The following is a 19,098-nucleotide window of genomic DNA, read 5'->3' as shown; positions in this document are numbered from 1 at the left end:
TAGAGGTGTATGGTATGTTACTGTAATCTGCAATATCTGTCATAGCAATGGTACCTGCTTAGCTTCAGTTTTTAAAGTGCCATTATTTCTTTTTCATCCTAGTAAAAATATGGGACTCAAGTGCATTTTAAAGAATAAATGAAATAAATATCACCACATTTTGTAGGTACTTTAGTATTTTCCTTTTGGCTTTACTTCCAAAGGTACCAAGGGTCATAATATAACTATGTAAATGAGGTAGTTGCTGCAAATGAGTTTTAATTGAGGTATTGGTCACAGCATTGCATGTATTTTTGTATTAATTATTTTTTAAAATCTTAAAGATACTGGATCTCTAGGTTTCTCTGGTCAGTGCTCATCATGCTTGGGATATGGTTATAAACGCAGTCAAATCAGCCAAGTTTCCTTTTTATTATTGTTCAGCAAACTTTGGGTTAGACTTCTGGGAAACATAATTTTTCTTTATATTCTGGCACTGTGGAAAGGTGAATTTCATAACAGATACAGCCATGAATGCAACTATAAAATAAGAATTGTGTATGCAAATCTATTTGTGCTAATAAGCTTGTTAGAGTTACCAGTTTAGCACAATGTATATTTAGTAGTATGAGGGACTTAATTCTGCAAAATGGTTCTGTCTGTTAGCAAGGATTCATCTTCATTGTATCTTTCCAGGGAAAAAATATTTACCTGTCTCTAGGGCTAATGCACGGAAATAAGCAGCAAGATAATGGAATTTGCCCTTGAAAATTGAAATTAACTGTGAACACCATGGTTTCATGAGTATTGTGGAAAAGCCAAGAAACAGCATTTCTGAAATCTGTTGATATTAATTCTGTTTTACACATTGGAGCAGAATAGTCCATAACAAATTTGCAGCCAGTACAGGAATGATCTTACCTGATAAAAATGGGAAGAAATTTGGGGAGGGTTTCCCAAAAACATATGATAGGAACTGATTGAATCATTCAAACAAATGAAAATTCAGGCTAACAATAGTTAGGGAAGCTATGTGAAAATTTTGTTTCCTGAAAGACTTTTGAGACACTTAAAATTAAGCTGAATGTAATGTTTGGCAAAAACTCATTGGAAATAACCTACACTACTGAAAGATAAATTGGTGGTTTGGTTTAGTTTTTAATTTTTATGAGTGGATATTCAGCTTTGCCTAAGTCAATACCTCACTTAAACTTCTAATTACTTTGGACATGTACATGTTCACTACTGATTTTTAAAAGGAGAACCTCAAAAAAATATTGTCTCTTAAAAATTGTGATGACTTGGAGAGGGACAGTTACAGGCAATCATAAAGATGACACTATGTGAAGAGAATTCACTTTTAAAATACCTCATTTGTTAATGTCATTATTTTACTTTATTTTATAAGTATGTGAAATTATAAGGGAGCATTGTTTTTAATACAAGAAGAACTCATGCTGAAATGTTACTAATTCTTGCATATTGTTATCTTATTTGTATCCATAGAATGGATGAGGAAAAAATACTTAAAAAAATACTCAGTTTTGATCAACACACACTTGTGTTTTTGCTAGTGCTCTCTATATATAGAAGTTATATTTAAGTTTACAAATATGGGATTAATTAAGCAAAATAAAACATCAGAATATTTAAAGTTTGCCATATTTTCTTCTTAAGGTTTCCTTGGCCCTGTCATCCTGCAGCACCGCCTGAACATATTAAAGAACCTTTAGCCTATATGAGGAAAGCACAGGTTGGTGGTTATCAATTTTACCATTCATATCAGAGCTTTAATTAGACTATTTGAGATTTACTCTGTAGAATGTTACTGTGTTTCTAGGTTTTATACCTTAGGAAAAACAGAGATTTGTAATTGCATCAAAGTGAATAGTAATATTGTGTATGTGACATTTTACATAAATACAGAAAATGCTCAAGTAATTCTCCAGCCACAAAGGAAGTAGGATATAGTGGCAGGTAGGTGAAAAATGTAGAATAGAGTTGATGTGAATATGTCAAAGAAGAGAATTTGGTTTCATTGAGAAGGAAAAAAGGGGTAGCTATAGGTCATTTCCTTAGGGTTACAAAAACATTTTTTTGAAGGGACACGGGCAGTTTCATGATGAAAGATAACAGGCTGCAGAGATAGTGAGATCTTCAGAAAGAAGAGGTATATTTAGTACTTAAAAATGTGAAAGGAAGATGAAAAATATAGAGCTAAGGAGCTTAAGGTATATTGAAGGAGAATAAGAAAGACTGGACTGTAAAGATTAAACAAGGATTTTTGGTGTCAGCAAAAAATACTCTAGCTTGTTTATCTTTTTGCCACTATATGCCATTTGAAATAAACAAAAAAAAATCCACATAAAAATGTAAAAAAAACCAACCAAGTTTCAAGAATATGGTCTAACAAAAACATCTGAGGTAGGGATAAAGGTGTGTTTAACTCTGCTGTGCCTAGAAATACATTGCAGTATTCTTTTACAAAATATTCAACAAATTGTGTTACCTTGACAAGCATATTGTTGTTTATTCCCCTAAGTCTTATCTCTCTGTCCTGGGTTTCAGTCTTTAGGATTTGGGGCTAAGGATTGCTTTAATCAATTTTTCTTGTGTGGTGTGAAATGTAATGCCACAATTTGCAGCCTGAAAAAATCACTCTTACTAGTTTATTAATGCAAAAACCAGAGAGATATATCTATGTGCATGTTTGTCTGAAGCAGTTTCATGGGTTATTACTTTACAAAAATGTATGTAATACTTGCAGTGTTTTTAGCTGTATGTAGAAAGGCCTGTTATTCCAGTAGTTTAAAACTGAGCAGGAGAAGTCCTGTCTCTGCTGGTTTCAAAATTTGATTCCCTATTTCAAAGAGTATTAGTCATCCATGTCCTCCAGGTGGGTTAACCCTGGTAGGCAGCTCAGCCACTCACTCACTTTTCCCCAGAGAAGCATGAGAGAATCAAAAGGGCAAAAGTGAGAAATGGGGGTTACAAAGACAGTTTAATTGGCAAAGCAAAAGCTACACATGTCAACAAAGCAAAATAGGAGTGCATTCATTACTTTTCATCATCAGGCAACTTCTGAGAACTTTAAAAAAGTCCCAGCTTCTTTATTTGGAACATGATGTTGTATGGTCTGGAATATCCCATTGCTCACTGGGGGTCAGCTGTCCTAGCTCTGTCTCCTCCCAAATTCTTGTGCACTCCCAGCCTCCGTGCCATTGGGGAAGCATTAGAGAAGACCTTGAACTTCTCAGCAATAGCTAAAGCATTTGTGTTTTATCAACACCCTTTTGGTCACAAATCCAAAAGAAAGCACCAGACCAACTACTGTGAAGAAAGTTAACTCTATCCCAGCCAAACCTGTATGATGCCCTTTCAAACCCTTTATTGAAATACAGCTCTTTGATAAAGACTTGTGAACCCTTTCCATAGAGAAATACTGGTAAATTAGGGTAGTTGTGAAAAAAAAATAAATGCACAGTTAGAGAACTAACATGATATTTTCTAAAACGTGCAATTGTTTGATTTTCAAGATGACACACATTTATCACTGTAGATAATGGGCCTGTAAGAAAACAAGCATCATCAGAGCAATTGAATCACAACTAGGTTTGGTTTTGTTACTGTTTTTGATTGAATAAACAATGTGAAAAGCTTACAAAGCCAGTGTTTCAATGATTTAGTTTGTTTAAAATATTTGGAAATAGCTAAAATACAAGTGTACAGGTTGCTAATACCTTTTGGGAGAGAGATAAAAGTGAAAACAATTTACTTTCATAGGTGTTGAAAATCTAGTTAATGTTTTGACAGTAAAGACTTCGGGTTTTTTATTTGTAGGTAGATTTTTTTTTTTATTTTTACTTTTTTTTCATTTAGCATCACAGCAGTTGGAAAAAAATACTTTGGTGCTACCATCAAAATTTGTCCCCATATAAAAATGTCCATATTTGTCATATTCTGTTTTTATTAGATACAGTCACCATTTGAGATGCTGTTTCCTTTGTTATACGTTTGTTGATAATTTCTTTATCTTTTTCTATCTTAACAAATTTTGCTCTACTTCAGAATTCTGGAAATAAGGGTAGTACTCCCAGCAAACCATCTCTGGTAGTTACTAGAATGACTTTGAGTCAGTGATTAAAGCAATATTAATATGTTTTTAGAGAGGTATTAAAATGTTCATGATTAACCATTTTTCTCCTCACATTGGTTCTGTTTTCTCATAGCACACTGAAGTTTTTACATTGTTACTGAAGTTTTTATCTTGCTTTCTTTTCCTGCCTCAAAAGAAAACCAGGTTTCTAGAGAAGGATAGAACATTAATGGCAATGAGTAGTAATGCTGTAAGTCATAGGATGATAGAATAGTTGGGGTTGGAAGAGACCTTAAAGATCTGGTTTCAGCCTTCCCTTGCAAGGATACCTCCCACTAGATGAGGTTGCTCAGAGCCCCATCCAACCTGTCCTTGAACACTTTCAGGCATGGGGTATCCACAATATCTCTGGGCAACCTGTTCAATGTCTCACCACCCTCACAATAAAGAATTTCTTCCTCCTATCTCATGTAAACCTACCCTTTCAGTTTAAATCCATTCCCCCTTGTCCTATTGCTGCATGCCCTTGTTAATAATCCTCTCTCCCTTCAGGTGTGGTCTTTAGGTGTTGGAAACCATGTGATGCTATGAAATTGTCTCCAAATTGCAGTGCTACCTTCCTCAGTTTCAGCTATTTTACTGAATAATTGTAACCATAGCAATCCTAATAGTGTGTTTTCTTAGTGTTGAATTTCTTTGTAAGACTAGAGAAATCATCTTGTTAAATGTATTGTTCCCATCAATAAAAGGACTTTATGACCTCTCCCTCTGCCTTTTATTTCAGTCAGGAACAGTGCATTCTGTTTCTGCTCACTTCAGGTACCTGCTGTTCTGGAGAGAGGGCATGGTATCTTGCTTGGAAAGGCTGCATAACCCTCACATTGGTTTTGTCTTTTTTGCATTTATTTTAATATCCTTACTGGGTCTTGAAAGATGAATTACATCACAGTTTATGACTGAGTATAAGTGGTTTATTACAAACATGTGGCATCCCCAGTGCAGTGAGAGGATTAATGTCTGGTATGGCCGTTGTAAGTCACACCAAATGTGTTGACCTCCATTGCTCTTTGGAATTAGATAGTTCTTGGTCTTGCAAAGCTTCCATCTGTCTCTTCTTCTTTTGTAGCTGTCATATCTTTAAGCATATCTCTGCTATTCCCCTCCCTATGCCCCTTCCACCTATCCTCCCTTAATTTTGATGGTATCATGAAGTGATGGTGCCAGTGGTACCAAACCAAGTGGAGAAGTGGCCATGTTAGAAGGGAGAGTCACTGTGCAGAAAAACTTGGATATGCTGGAAGAGTGGGCTAACAAGAAACTTACAATGTAAAAACACAAACGTAAAGTCTGGCACGTGGGAAAACATCCAGGAGTGCAGCACAAGCTTGGATCTACCTGTCTGGGGAGCAGTCTGAAGGAAATGAACCTGGAGGACCTGGTGGACAGCAAGCTGCATATGAGTGGACAGTGTGGTGCTGCATCAAGGAAAGGCAGCAGGATGCTGAGCTGCATCAATGTGGGCATCACTAGCAGAAATAAAGAACTCATTGTCCCACTCTACTTAACACTGGTCAGGTCACATCTGGAGTGCTGTGTTCAGGTTTGGTCCCCACTGCACAGTAAAGGATGTGGACAGACTGGAGAGGGTCCAGAGAAGGGCCACAGAGATGTTCAAAGAACTGGGCAGCCTGAAATGTGAGGAAAGGCTGAGAGAGCTGGGTTTGTTCAGCCTTGAGAACTGGAGGCTTAGGGGAGACCTTGTTCCAGTGTTTAAAGGGTGGCTACAGAGAAAATGGAGACTTTTTTACAAGAGTCACATGGAAAAGATGAGAAGTAATGGGTACAAGTTACTTTTGGGGGGATTCTGATTGGACAGAAGAAGAAAATTTTTTGCATAGGAACAATTAGCCATTGGAATAATCTCCTTAGGGAGACAACATTGAACACTTAGGATTTGGCTGGACAGGAGGCTGGGCCATCTGATCTAGACCATAGTTTTACCAAAAAAGACTGTACCTTTAACTTAGTTTTTGCTGCTACTACCTGTGTTTTCTCCATTTCCACTTTCTTATCCTATATGGCCTAGTAATCTTCATGTTCTCTCACTTCTTATTTCTCTAGAAACAAAACCTCAGTTCTTAGCAAAATAGTAAAGGCTTGATACTACCACTTTGTGAGAGATGAATCAGTTTGTGACATGGTGTTGTGTAACTGCAGCATTTGAAAGGAATTTAAATATGATAATGCAGTTAAAGAAAAATATTTTACAGAGTATGATAAACAGTATGCAATTTGGAAAACATACCTTACATTCAAAACTCAGATCTGTTTTGTTTATACAAAAGAAAGTGAAGGGATGACTTGATTGTGAGGAAAAAGTTTTGGTGAAAAAGAGTAAGTTTTGATGGAAAAAGGTATGAGAGGGTCTTGTAAATGATCTTATAAGTGAAAACTGAAATGAAACAATTATAGACAAGATTTTGATTTATTTTTTTAGGTGCCCTTCATTTGCCCCCTGTCTAATAAACTGCAGCCTCTTTTGGACAGAACTTTGAGGAGCATGGTTAAACAGTAACTAAATGTTGTAGAATTTGTGTCTAGAGCAAATTACAAGCAATAAATAGAACTAAATGAAATTAAGAGGAGTCTTTGCATTCATGTGATTGAGGTCTGGCTTGCTGTCCACAGAAAACTAAAGTATAAAACGCACCAGTGGTGCTGTAATCACGGAAGCACAGTACCAAGTCCATTGACAAGGAAGTCATTACTAATTGGCATTAGCTTCAGAGGAGTTAGCCATGGAGTAGGCACTACTGAAGCCTAATGCAATTGTCAGAAGAATCTGGTTGCTTTTTAAGCTGTCCACTGGCCACTGAGGTATTGTCTACCTCTGTTTTCTCTGATTAGACAACTATTTCCTAAGCACTGTGTTAGAGGAACTATTTTTTAAGCATTACAGAATCCCAGGTTTCTAACTTCCCTTAATTTCTGACAACATCTAAGATACTTTTTGTGGAGAAAGACTTCCAGTCTCTTCAGGCCCCAAAGTGGAGAAGGTATTTGCTATGCACAGTTGATTGACCTCTTATAATTGTTTGAAAAATTTGTTAAATGTTGATCTATAAAGAACCTTGATCATTAAACATATATAAAAAGCAGTAATTGTGAAATACATGATTTTTCAAAGATATGAAATATGAACAACTAAATTTTCTGGTTCTTTTTTGTGTTGTAAAGAATGAGATCTGTTTGATCTATTGTTTCCATGTAAAGAAGCATATAAATATTCCCTTCATGTTTGCAGATGTCAGTCAGTGACTCTTGCTATCCTTTTATAAATATCTAACTTCAGAAAAACTGCTTGTTATTGCATAGTAAACTCAATTTTCAAGAAAAATAAATTCCTTATAATTTATCTTTTGTGTTTATTTTAGGGAAGCTGGGAGAAGCGAATTCTGAAAAGTCTGAATAGCATGTGCACAGAACTCAATATCCCACTAGCACAGAAGGTAATGTATTGTTAATTTTCTATTTTCAAACTGACATCTTCTCTGAAATTAAGCCTCATCTTGCACACTTGTAATGTAATTTTCATTTTAGACATGGTTATCAAGAGGTGCAGGTTCAGTATCTAAATAATGTAATGCCGAATAATTTTCAGAGATGGTGGCAATGAATGTGTCATCTCAGCTTGGGAGAAGATGAATGCTCTAGGTAGATTTTCCTCTTTGCTGTTGCAGTGGTTATCCTCTTGAGGGAGCAGCATGTGGGAAAGCTCATTAATGTGTTTGTGTCTCATAACAGAGTATTTTGTGTGCAGACTCAACTGTATAACTTGTGCAGCCTGTGTGTGACACCAGTGTGCTTTGTGTGCACAAGGCTGTAGCTGAACTGGTACATGAGGAGAGAGACATACTGGTACCTTGCTGATTTGTTTGTCATTCATTCTGATCTGTTTTTTTTAAATTTTATTTCTTTTTAATTAATATAGAGGCTTTAATTTTAAAGGTCATGGAACTAGGGAGTAACTTTTGCATGTTTTGTTCATTCCCCTGCTTGACCTCTGTGATAGGTGGCAGAACCTCTGTGGTTCATCATGAGCTAAAGGATGCTGCTGTATTTGGTTTTCATGGCTGCCAGGGACAGGAGTTTTATTGAGTCCAACAGCTCTATGGAATGGGCAGTAAATCTTCAGTAACACAAAAACTGAGTCCTAAATATCCTAAATTCATTTCTAAATACCCGAAACTATTTAATAGGCTTCTTTCCTTCCAGGAACTGAACTTAGCCTTTCCCAGTGTAATGTACCTTCAGGCTAGTTATCATTTGTTAGCAAATAAGTTTGTATTGCTATTTTGTAAAACACTGCATTAATGTATAGTTGAAATTAATACGTATTTGAAATAAGCATGTTTTTATTCATTCTGTTAAAAAAAAGAAGATACACTTTTTGTTTATTTCAGAGGCCTGCGAATGAACAAAAAGAATTGCTTAATAAATGGAATGAAATGGGAACTGATGAGCCAGGTAAGGTCAACTAAATTTACATGCATTAAATTTTTGTGCATAGAAAGGAAGGATGCATCTTACTTACCAGTCAAAGGTTAATCTAATCTCTTCAAGGCAAATTGATTTTGATCTTTCTTTCATTGGTAATGTGCCATTATGCCTAAATAAATACTTATTTCCTTATTATTTTGTTTCAAGTTACTGTACTAACATTGAATCATTACTGAGAGGCAATTGTGTCTTATTCCATATTCCAGTGCTTTAGAGATTTACTCAACTAGGAGACAGCTCCTCTTATTATAAACTCAGGCTAACAGAAAATATTCAGAGATGTGGATAATTAAGCTCAGATGTTTTCTTGACAAAAGATAAAAATAACTCTTTCACAGAATAATCAGTGATATTATACTTGGGGAAAATAAGGCTAACTCTTATGCTAGTTCATAGCCATGTTCCTTGAAAAGGATTTTGCAGAGGTGCTGGTTTGTATCACACTATCACCTCTCTGATGGCAAACACTTTGCATGGATTTTTTAGTACTGCTCCCCAGTTTTCATTTGACAGCAGTGTGTGGAATTCAATAATCTAAGCTGTAAAAAAACCACCTTGCTTTTGAAAATCATATCTTTCCTAAGTCTAAGAGTGATTCAGTGTAAACACTTAGGAGGATTAAGTAAAAGCTTCCTGTGACTACTCTTCACAGAATCATAGAATGGTTTGGTCTGGAAGAGACCTTGAAGAACCCCCTCCTCTTCATTTAGCTGAGGTTTAAAAAAATAAGGCAATTATCAGTAGCATAATCATGACAGAATATGTGGTAGTTGTTGCCACATATTTGTGAAGATGTTATTTTGATCTTTGCTCTAATCTGTTGTTTAAATTGCTAGATTGTGTTATAAATATGGCACATGTGTTTTTGATCTTTGGGTTTTAACATAGTGTCATTGAAATCTTACTTCAGATCTAAGTCTTTTCCGGCCTGTTTATGCACCTAAAGATTTTCTTGAGGTAAGCCTCTAAAAAACAGTACTCAGCCATTGGCTTGTATCCATTATAGTCTTTTATATGAAGTGGGGAAAATAATTGCTAAGTGTATTCCATACTAGTTGTTGTGTGTAGCAAGTGAAATTTGGCATGGTTTTTATGAATCCATGTTTGGTTTACAAAACAAAACGCTGTTGTCCCTTTTTTACTTTTTAACTGCAGTTTTAAATTGAACCTGTGATAAACTTCTCTATAGCATAGTCTGGGCCCAACTTTTTTTCCTTGGAGAGCAATTCTCAAGTGATTTTGTAAAGCATTTTACATTTTCAATTCCAATATATTAAGCTCATAAATCACAATATGTAAAGCTAATAGACTATTTGGTAGTTGGGTGCAGACTTGTATGCAGTTGTAATTGTAGGTCATCTAGGAAGGTTTTAAAAAATCAAACATGAAACAGGACTATGTGGAATTTCAAGGCTTTTGTATGTAATCAAACTGAATCATTAAAAAATTGGTGACTGGAATCTTTAAAGCCTTAAATGTCAGTATTATTAATAATTTTCTATGACTCAAGCACAGAACCTGATAGTAAAACAGTACTTATTACATGTCACTCGTTTTGTTCAGTTATGAAATGTTGAAAATATTTTATTTATTTTGTTTTCCATCACTGTACTAACAGCCATGTGTGTTTTTAATCTGGGATCTGTAAATAAATCCATCTTTTTTTTAGCTTTATTCAGTGACCTTCATGATCACTCTCTTTTTCTTTTATGCTATTTTCTTTCCAGAGTTTGCAGTTTCTTTAAATTAACAAGTCCGACAGTGAGATTATATGATATTAGAATACTTACAAGAGTGAGAACTGTAGAGGTACACAGTTATGAGAGAATTTCATAGGAGCTGGAAATTCATGGTAGAAAGAATCTTTACAGTTCAACATTAAATAAAAACCTATACTATGGAATAACAGTATGTAAGAGACTGTAAATTCCTTTATAGATTGCAGGTACTTACCTTCAGATGATTCCTCGTCCTTTAAATTATATTTGCTTTAAGTTTTCAATTCTGTAATTTCTTTTTCTTAAATGAAAGAAGATATTTTGATATATTATTATTTGGTAAAGAATTATTTTAGTAGCAAGTTATGTAGCGTTTTTATTGGAAACCCTGTAAGATTGCCGGTGTAAAAAGATGGATAAAAATTCTTTCAGAGAAAAGTAATGCTGAAAAATATCCTGGATACTATCCTGGATAGCCATGTCAAATATGTTGTTGGTATAGCTTAAATGAGGAAGTAAATTTTAGTCAAGACATTGCTATGTAGCCAGCACTTAATTGTGTATATTAAAAATTATTTCTGCTTTTTTATTGAGCTGACTTTTCAAAGTAGACTGTGTTAGCTTCCTTTAAAAATTCAATACTTTTTGATTTTGAAAATGTAGAGATATAATTTGATCATTTGTGTATATATATATAAGTTGTGGGAAATTATTTTGTGTTGAATGTACTGTTTGTAATGCTGATGATGCTGAGAGGAGTTCTGAATGTAAGCAAGAAATGACAGAGCTACAATTTTTAAGGTACTGATGAATCTTCGAAACCCAAATTATGAAAATGGAGAGCAGCCTAGTTTCAGAAATCATCTGGGACTAATTCAGGTTCCCTTAAAAGTTAAAGATATTCCAGAATTGGTAAGTATATTTTTTTCTTATAAGAGGTTTCTGTAGGAGCTTTTTTTCCTTTCTAATGAAAATGATTCTAACTAATAAAAATGAATATTAGTATCATAAATTTTTCCTTTTTGAAATGAAAATCAATCTAAATATGTAGTTAAAATACAGAGCATAAAGAAGTTCTATGAAAAAAAAATATTTTTAATGAGAAATAAAACATAACCAGTAAAATTTCTGCAAGGAGAGAAGTTTTCATTTTATGCTACACAGGTTTAATTTGTGCCAAAAATACACTTCTGTACATGTTATTCACTTAATCATTTTTCTTCTGTACAAGAAACTTCAAATTTGTAGCACATCTCAATTCTGCAGATTCTGTACAGGATCAGTAGCCTGACAATGAGTTAGCTTCTGACTTTGTTCTCAATATAATTTTAAATCCCTTTATTGTCAGGTTGTAAATGAAAAGAAATGTTTGAGTACTAGTGTATTATATGGGAGAGTTTTTCTCAATGCTTCACTGATGAGGCTCTTGCAGATTATATGCTAGTAGAAAAACCTTCATCTGGGTTGGAAAAGAGATGGGAATTAGAGATCCTTAGCCCAGTCTTTCATTACCCCTTCACTACATCCAGGTGTAGTGACATCCACACCTGACGTGCAAACTGGGACTTATGTGTAAAACTAAAGTAAGAATTGATGTGAGATTCTATTTCAAATGTGTGCATTTAGAAGAACTTAATTTGGTTCAGAAAATATTCCCAGTAAGCCTTCCAAAAAAAATCTCAAATGATTTAGAGAATTAAACTTGTTTATATGTTATGGTTCTGTTCCTTTCCAGAAAGAAGACTTTAGTGAACTAGGCTTAAATATAGGACAGCTAGGTATTGATGATTCAGCACAAGTGCCTCCTGGTAAGCTAATGCCATGCTCCAGTCATTCAAACAGAACACTAATGAGTAGAATCCTTTGAAATGATTTTAAAAATTGTGTCTTTTTCCCACAGTAAACAATAAATGTTTGTTCTGTAACTATGATTGTAGGGATTTTTATAGTAAAATATAGCTAATAATAGAAAACATTGCATATATGAAGAGTCAGATTTGGAGAAGTTTTTAAGACATCACTTCAAGTAGAGAATACATTAATTTCAATATGTTTGAACACTGCAAGATCTAGAGAACCACATTGCCTGTTTCCAGAAATACAGAAATTATCAGTAAATATTAATCCAGCTAACAGATAGGTGTATTTTTTATACATATACATATATATATATACACAAACACTTAAAATAGCTGTTGTCAAAATACTACAGGACATATCCATATATTAATATTCAGTAACTTAAATAGCATATAACCTCTGTTGGTTTTCCATGTATGAATCTGTTGCTGTAGGAAGAGGTTTTAAAATGGTATTTCCACATAAAAATGGAAATCACTGTAATATCACAAGATTTTTCTTTTTAAATGGAAACTTGCCTAGTTGAAAATCATGTAGTATAGTGCTGCTTTGATATTTGTGTTTTTGAAACACAAAATTAGTTTTTGAAAAAATTTTGACTCTGGTGCAGGTTAGCTTTTAGTGATATTAGCAATAAATAGCAGCTGAATGTAATGATGTGTGTTAAAATTATTAAATACATTATCAGCTGGGGTGTCTTTTTCATTTATTTTTTGTCATGCTTTTCTGTGTTTTTATTTTCTAGAGTTCTTTGAAAATGAACATGTACGTGTTGGGCAGAAAGGTATCGATCTGTTTTTATCTGTAATAAACGGAGTAGTTAAGAATGCATTTAGTAAATTGGTATTTGCATGTACCTCTTAGAATTTTGAGAACTTAGACTTGTAATTTAGATAGACAATCACTAATACTGTTATCATTTAGACAGGGACAGAAAAGCAAACATTTGCAGTCTACCAGCAGCTGTCAGATAAAGAGCTCCACAGGTATTTCAATAAAAACAAAATAGGAAGCACATTGACATCTTTTTGGTGGCAACTTAACTTACTGCACTACTGAATTGCAGTTTAAAATCAAAATTCTGTGGAGTCCCTTGTCTGCACACAAAGATCTCATCATTGTAATGGGATCTATGCCTTTGTGTCAGAATAGTCCTTTTAGTGAAATCAGTTGCAATTGCAGAATATTGCAGTGTTAGCAATTAGTATTCCATATTAGCCACTATGGAATATTCACTTACTTGTCTCTTTATACTGCCTTTTCTGAAAAGTTCCGGGATTATTTTTGTAGGTTGAGAAATAACCTACAAAAGGAAGGGGAAGTTAAAAGAAATAATAATTTAATAGTTTAAGTTTGCTTATAGAAGAAGCATACAAGGAATGGTTGAAATACACCAATGTTTACTCATTACTCTTCTGATTCCTGAACATTAACATTAAAGGAAAAAAATGGCAGGATACTGTCCAAAAAGTTCTTCATCCTAATTTTTTTGTTGCAGTAACAAAACAAGGATCTTTCTCTCTTTCTTTCTTTCTTACTTCTTTTGTTGGAATCTTTCTGTCCTTACACTGTCAATTTTCTAATCCAAGAGCAACTAATTAGGTACTGTCCACCTCTCTGTTCTTTTCTCATTCTTCCAATAAATGAACTTCTTGAGCCATTCATTCAACTCCACATTGTCATTCGTATTTGTTGTGTATATAATACATATATATACATATATATATATATATATATATATATATGCATATATATATATACATATATGTATACACACACACATATATGTATATATATTTGTCATATTGTCTATACTGAGAGGCTCTATTCTAGAGAATGCCTTAGCTTTTCCTATATTCAAAGATCAAAAATTTTGTAAATATGTGAGTGCCTTGACCAAAAACTGAAATATCTTTTCATTCAGCGGGAGTCCTGCTGCATGCTCTAACAGGTGTTAGTTATGACTTTGTTTGCCACTGAGGTATTGATTTTGCTTTTATATTAGATGTATTTCCAAGTCTGAGGATATTGTGAATATCAAGTTCAATGAGATACAGAAAAGCAAGCTGTTAGACACTTCATAAAAATTAGAGGAAATGGATTTGGAAACTTCTGAGTAGCAGTCAAACACCTATGTAGTGTCTAGATAATAACAAAGAAATTTCTCACCAACTCTCTCTTTTGTGAAGGACATTTTGAGTACCAGGGTACAGTTAATCACACACCCTTGGTGAGGAACATTTTTACCAGATTACAATAGCTGAAGATGTTTGTCTTTCAAGTTTATAGATTGAAGTAGGGAACGAGGTAATCTCTTCTGTGGTATATACAGTACTGTATTCAGCATGAATTCAGCCCTTGTGACAGAGTAGCCTGAAGCTTCACAACTGTGACCCAAATAAGCAGACCTGTCAGCAGTAGAGTATTTGTTTTATGTCAATATGAAGGCAAACCAATATCTTCTTATGTCTTTATCCTCTAGAGTAAATATACCAATAATGAGAGAACATGACAGTACACTCTGAAATGGAAAATTCTGCCCCACAGTTATCTGTGAAGATACTCATATAGTTAACATGGAAAGAAGGAAGACACAAAAAAAGAATGAGTGGCAATCTCCTGTTTCAACTGTGATACCACTCATAGTTAAGCCAGGAATATTTTGTGGCTATAAATGGCTGCTTGTTCTGCATGATGCCAGCTTAGTAGCTGCAACTAGCCTTGATATAGTCATGTGTACATACTCAGTCCTATTTTATGACAAAATGTAGTATAGCCTTTCTGATTAATACCAATTGCATTATTTCCCAAGGGATTACTTAAAAATTGCAGTGTGGAAACGATATCTTTTCAATATTTGCCTATTAGCTGATGCTTACAGCATGGTAAGCCAGTTTTTAAAGTTAAACATTAAGGTATTTGATAGAAGTCTTACACTACATCAACTCTTTACCTGTTTGTTTCTTACAGTGTTAGCAGAGCAAGATAGTGCTGCAGCTCAGCAGTATGTTCGTCAGGGATGTCCAACAGCCCTCCGAGCTGATCTGTGGGCTCTCATTCTTAACATTTCCAATCAGCCAGAGGTAAGCAGTGAAGGGAGAGTAAAATGTGAAGACTAGGTGAGAGCACAAAAGTGCAAGCACATATTTTCTAGTGATGTTTTTTTCCAAAATAGAAATGCTCTACCGAGTTGTCACAGAACCTGATAAACATTTTATGATTTAAAAAGCTCTGGGCTGTGGTGAAGTTTTTGCCACTCTTCCTAATTTTTAATAGATATGTGAGCAAAATACCGTAGAACAAATTATTCAGTTGATCTGACTGACTCCTGAGATTTTCCTATATGATCCTGATTTTTTTTAGAAGGGACAAGAAAAAATACCTGGGAAGGAGACTGAACTGCTCATATCTTTGCTAAGTTTTATAAAAAGCTTTTTCACGGTTGTTTAACCCTATCATCATATGCACTTACATATCTTATAAGTTGCTTTATATGTTATGGCATATACTCTGCATAGGTACAATCAGAAAGACTTAGAGAGGAGCTGGTAAGATGTGGGTTGTTTCTATGTTCACTTGTACTGCAACAGTTTTTCATTGTACCTTATATTTAATATAAGTCCTCAACAATGAAATTTTTCAGTATCTTAAGCCATGCCATAGTTATTGTATTTAATGTACCTTAAAAAGTTAAATCCCTCTTTAAGATCTTTGCAAAATTGGGGAAACGTTGATGTGAGGCTTTTATATGTACATAATAATTTACCTTGTGATATTTTTTTACACACTTAGCAAATTATACTTGTCAGCTATAGATGAAAAAGAAAAATAAACTATTTTAAGCATGTGCATTATTCTGAGGCTGAATGCAGTAGAAGTTTTCATTTAAGAGACATTCTGCCAGATCCAGAGCCTTGAGACTGAACTGAGTAGATTGTGTGCAAGGAATTAGTGGTGAGACAGTGCTTTGTGATGATGCTGAAGGAACTCCAGAAAGATGAGGGCAAGTGGCTAGAAAATGGTAATGATAACAATGAGAAAAAGTGGTAAGGGCAGATAAAGTGATGCAGAGTGGGAAAATAGTCTGCTACTTTGAGATTATCAAAATAAAGGATTGAAAAACAGTGAAATACAAAATGCACTCTCAGTCCCCATAGAAAACAGAGGTTATCAAGTTGGGACAAGATACACTATGTTGAAGAAAGTAATTTAAGCTGTGAGGTAACACCTTAAACTTCCCATTTTCTTCATGCAAAACTGAAACTGTTCTAATGTAACAGCTGTCACAATCTTCTGTCTTCTCTTCCAAGACTATTTTTGCATAGCATTTTTTGTCCTGGGTTCTAAGTTAAAGTTGTTCTGTGAACTTTGAGTACATGCATTTAAAAGATCGATTTTCTGAATGAGTTCTAGCAGGCTGCCCATGGATCAGGTAGAACAGCATGTGGATTACCACAGCTATGTTGTAAGCTGAATAGCCATGGTTCAGTTTAAGCACTGCATTAACTAATGTTTCTTACACAGAAGTAAGCTGTGACTACTGCCAAAATGCTAACACCCTGAGATGTTCTTCTTGCATAGCATGAATACATGGCTTTCTTTTTTGTGAAGTATAGCAAAGCAGTTTCCATATACATGTAGCTGTTTTATGATCTGTTGAATTTCATGTAGACTTTATGGATTTATCTAATATTTCTTTTCTCTACCTCTTGTGAATAGTTCCTCTGCTGGAGTTGAGTTGTCTGTGGACATTCCTTGCCGTAATATTTCTGATTTGCAATTTAGGTTCTATTACATTTCTAGCTGTATGAATCTCTAAATCACATGAAATGTGAATTTCCTTTCTTTGATGTGAAACATTATGAGGGTTTGGTATGGGCAGCATTGTGTGTGCTAGCATCTGATATTGTTGTTTGGACAATTTTATTCAGTAAAGCTCAGCCTCTGTATAAAGCTAATACACAGCCAAGCAAGGAATGATACTAACAGTCAAGCATTGAATAATAAAAATGATAAACTGTGAGCTCTGTATGCAGGATTATTTAGAAATGTATAAACACATTGCCTGACAATGAATGGTTTCTCAGTTTTCATTTGTAATGGTACACTTTAGAGGAACTGTGTTAAAAGAGCCTTTTTAGGGTTACAAAGATAAACATTTGAAGGTGAACGGTGTCACAGTTAATATTGTCTGTGTAAACAGTCCAATTTGCTGTATATATATTTTAATCATATGATCTTGAATCAGAGAATCACAGTTATTTCCTGTGGGATGTCTGTCTCATTGCATGAAATGGATGGCACACACTTACTGAGAATCTGTTTAATTTTTTTTCCCCTTCTGTTCATAGTGTTGCAGAATTGTTTAGTCTCTGCATGCTACTGAAACAGTGTTTAGGAAAGAAGTTTGTTCATTATCTGATAGGCTTTTTCTTCCCCATTTTTTGAGTTAATAGGTGGAAAATCTTAATGCTGAAAATTCCAGCATGGAAAAATCAGTGGTGCTTTACTTTGTTATATGTATTATTAAATGTAGTTTCCAAAGTTTAAAAACTTAATAAATACATGAGGTGGCAAGTTCATAATGGGACATTATGTAAATCTGCCTTATCAGAAGGTTTTTGAGATTAGGATCAGTAGCCAAAGGTCCCCACTGTACCATTCAAACAGCAGAAAACCCAGTTACAGTAACAGACTGTTATCATCTTTGGCTGCACAAGGATGTACTTTACAAGTAGATTTCACAGATCTCTGGCAAAAGGAGAATGAGCTTTGGGCCTTCTTCAAGAATTCACTGGGAAGGGTCTTCCTTTAACTCTTCTGTTTTCTCTTTATGTAATCTGATTAGGTGTTTGTTTTGTCCTTGTTAGATTGAGAGGCAAGTGCAATCACATGGTAAGGGTGACTAAAAATGGGTCATGACCTGCCAGCAGTTCATCAGTGAGTGTAGCTCTAGTGCCAGGGATTTCATGACAGGACACATGTGGACTGTGCTGGCACGGAGGTTGCTGAGTAATCCAAACCTTTATTTCAGAGAAGGTGAATATCCAGATTCTGTTCAAAGTAGCTTTGCTGGGTTCTGCTGAAAGATACTGTTCTCTCTGGGCCAGTCCTTTCAGAGCTCTCTTATGCTCTCAAGTGGATACAATATGAATGTTTTGGGATGTGGCTCTGTAAGGTCAAGAAGGCTGCTCACTGCAATCCTGAAATGTACTTAATTTCAGTTTGGAAAGATAAGTATATTTGGAGGTATGGTATTTTTATACCACCTATAATTTTCAGAAAAGCTGCAGTCTATATGAAAATGCAACATATTTTTGAGGGAGAAAAAGTTTACAAATCAATGTTACATGAAAATTCAGCAGACGAAAAAGAAATGTTGAATCAGGTGAAAATAGTAAGATTTTTGTTTTATAACTGAAAAAATTTTAAATAATGTAAGAAATGTAATGCATTTTTGGACACAAACCATGATAGATGTTTCATAAATATGCAGTGCTTTTTCAGTTGAACACATGCTTCTTTTTTTTTAATTGCTCAAAATTAATTTTTTTACTTTAAATATTCATGTCATGTCTCAAATGATGGTAATATTCTTAATTTTAGGACATCTTGTATTATGAACAGCTTAAGTCAAATGTGATTCAGCACAACCTTTTAGTGGACAGCCTGATTTACAAAGTAAGTAATTCACTAAACAGTGAGTTCATGTGCTTATCACACTTTGTATCTTCTTGTTGGTTTTTGTAACAAAGAAAATACTAGATGGTTTGGTTTTGAGGAGTGCAAAAATCATTAGTGTGAACTTATTATTGTGAACTTATTCCTTGTGCCTGTGTTGTCTCTTGTGTAAGACATTTGGGTTGAACTATTAAGTCATAAAGG

At 34.5% G+C, this 19,098-nt stretch overlaps 1 protein-coding gene across 3 annotated transcripts in view; it reads left to right on the top strand.

Moving 5' to 3' along the window:
* Positions 1-19,098, top strand: part of TBC1D19 (TBC1 domain family member 19) — a 46,108-nt gene that overhangs the window by 11,047 nt on the left and 15,963 nt on the right. For 2 of the 3 annotated variants that reach the window (XM_059470248.1, XM_059470249.1), the window contains exons 4-12: positions 1,657-1,732; positions 7,510-7,584; positions 8,539-8,602; positions 9,546-9,592; positions 11,155-11,265; positions 12,089-12,161; positions 12,959-12,997; positions 15,184-15,296; positions 18,820-18,894. In XM_059470248.1, coding sequence (XP_059326231.1) covers positions 1,657-1,732; positions 7,510-7,584; positions 8,539-8,602; positions 9,546-9,592; positions 11,155-11,265; positions 12,089-12,161; positions 12,959-12,997; positions 15,184-15,296; positions 18,820-18,894 — 673 coding nt within the window. Of the gene's footprint in view, positions 1-102; positions 167-1,656; positions 1,733-7,509; positions 7,585-8,538; positions 8,603-9,545; positions 9,593-11,154; positions 11,266-12,088; positions 12,162-12,958; positions 12,998-15,183; positions 15,297-18,819; positions 18,895-19,098 lie in introns of all 3 variants that reach the window. The other variant, XM_059470250.1, reaches the window with a different exon arrangement.

This window comes from Ammospiza nelsoni, chromosome 4, assembly GCF_027579445.1.
Source record: "Ammospiza nelsoni isolate bAmmNel1 chromosome 4, bAmmNel1.pri, whole genome shotgun sequence".
NCBI lineage: Eukaryota > Metazoa > Chordata > Aves > Passeriformes > Passerellidae > Ammospiza > Ammospiza nelsoni.
Note: the sequence above shows the minus strand (reverse complement) of the source record. Positions and strands in the feature narration are given on the sequence as shown.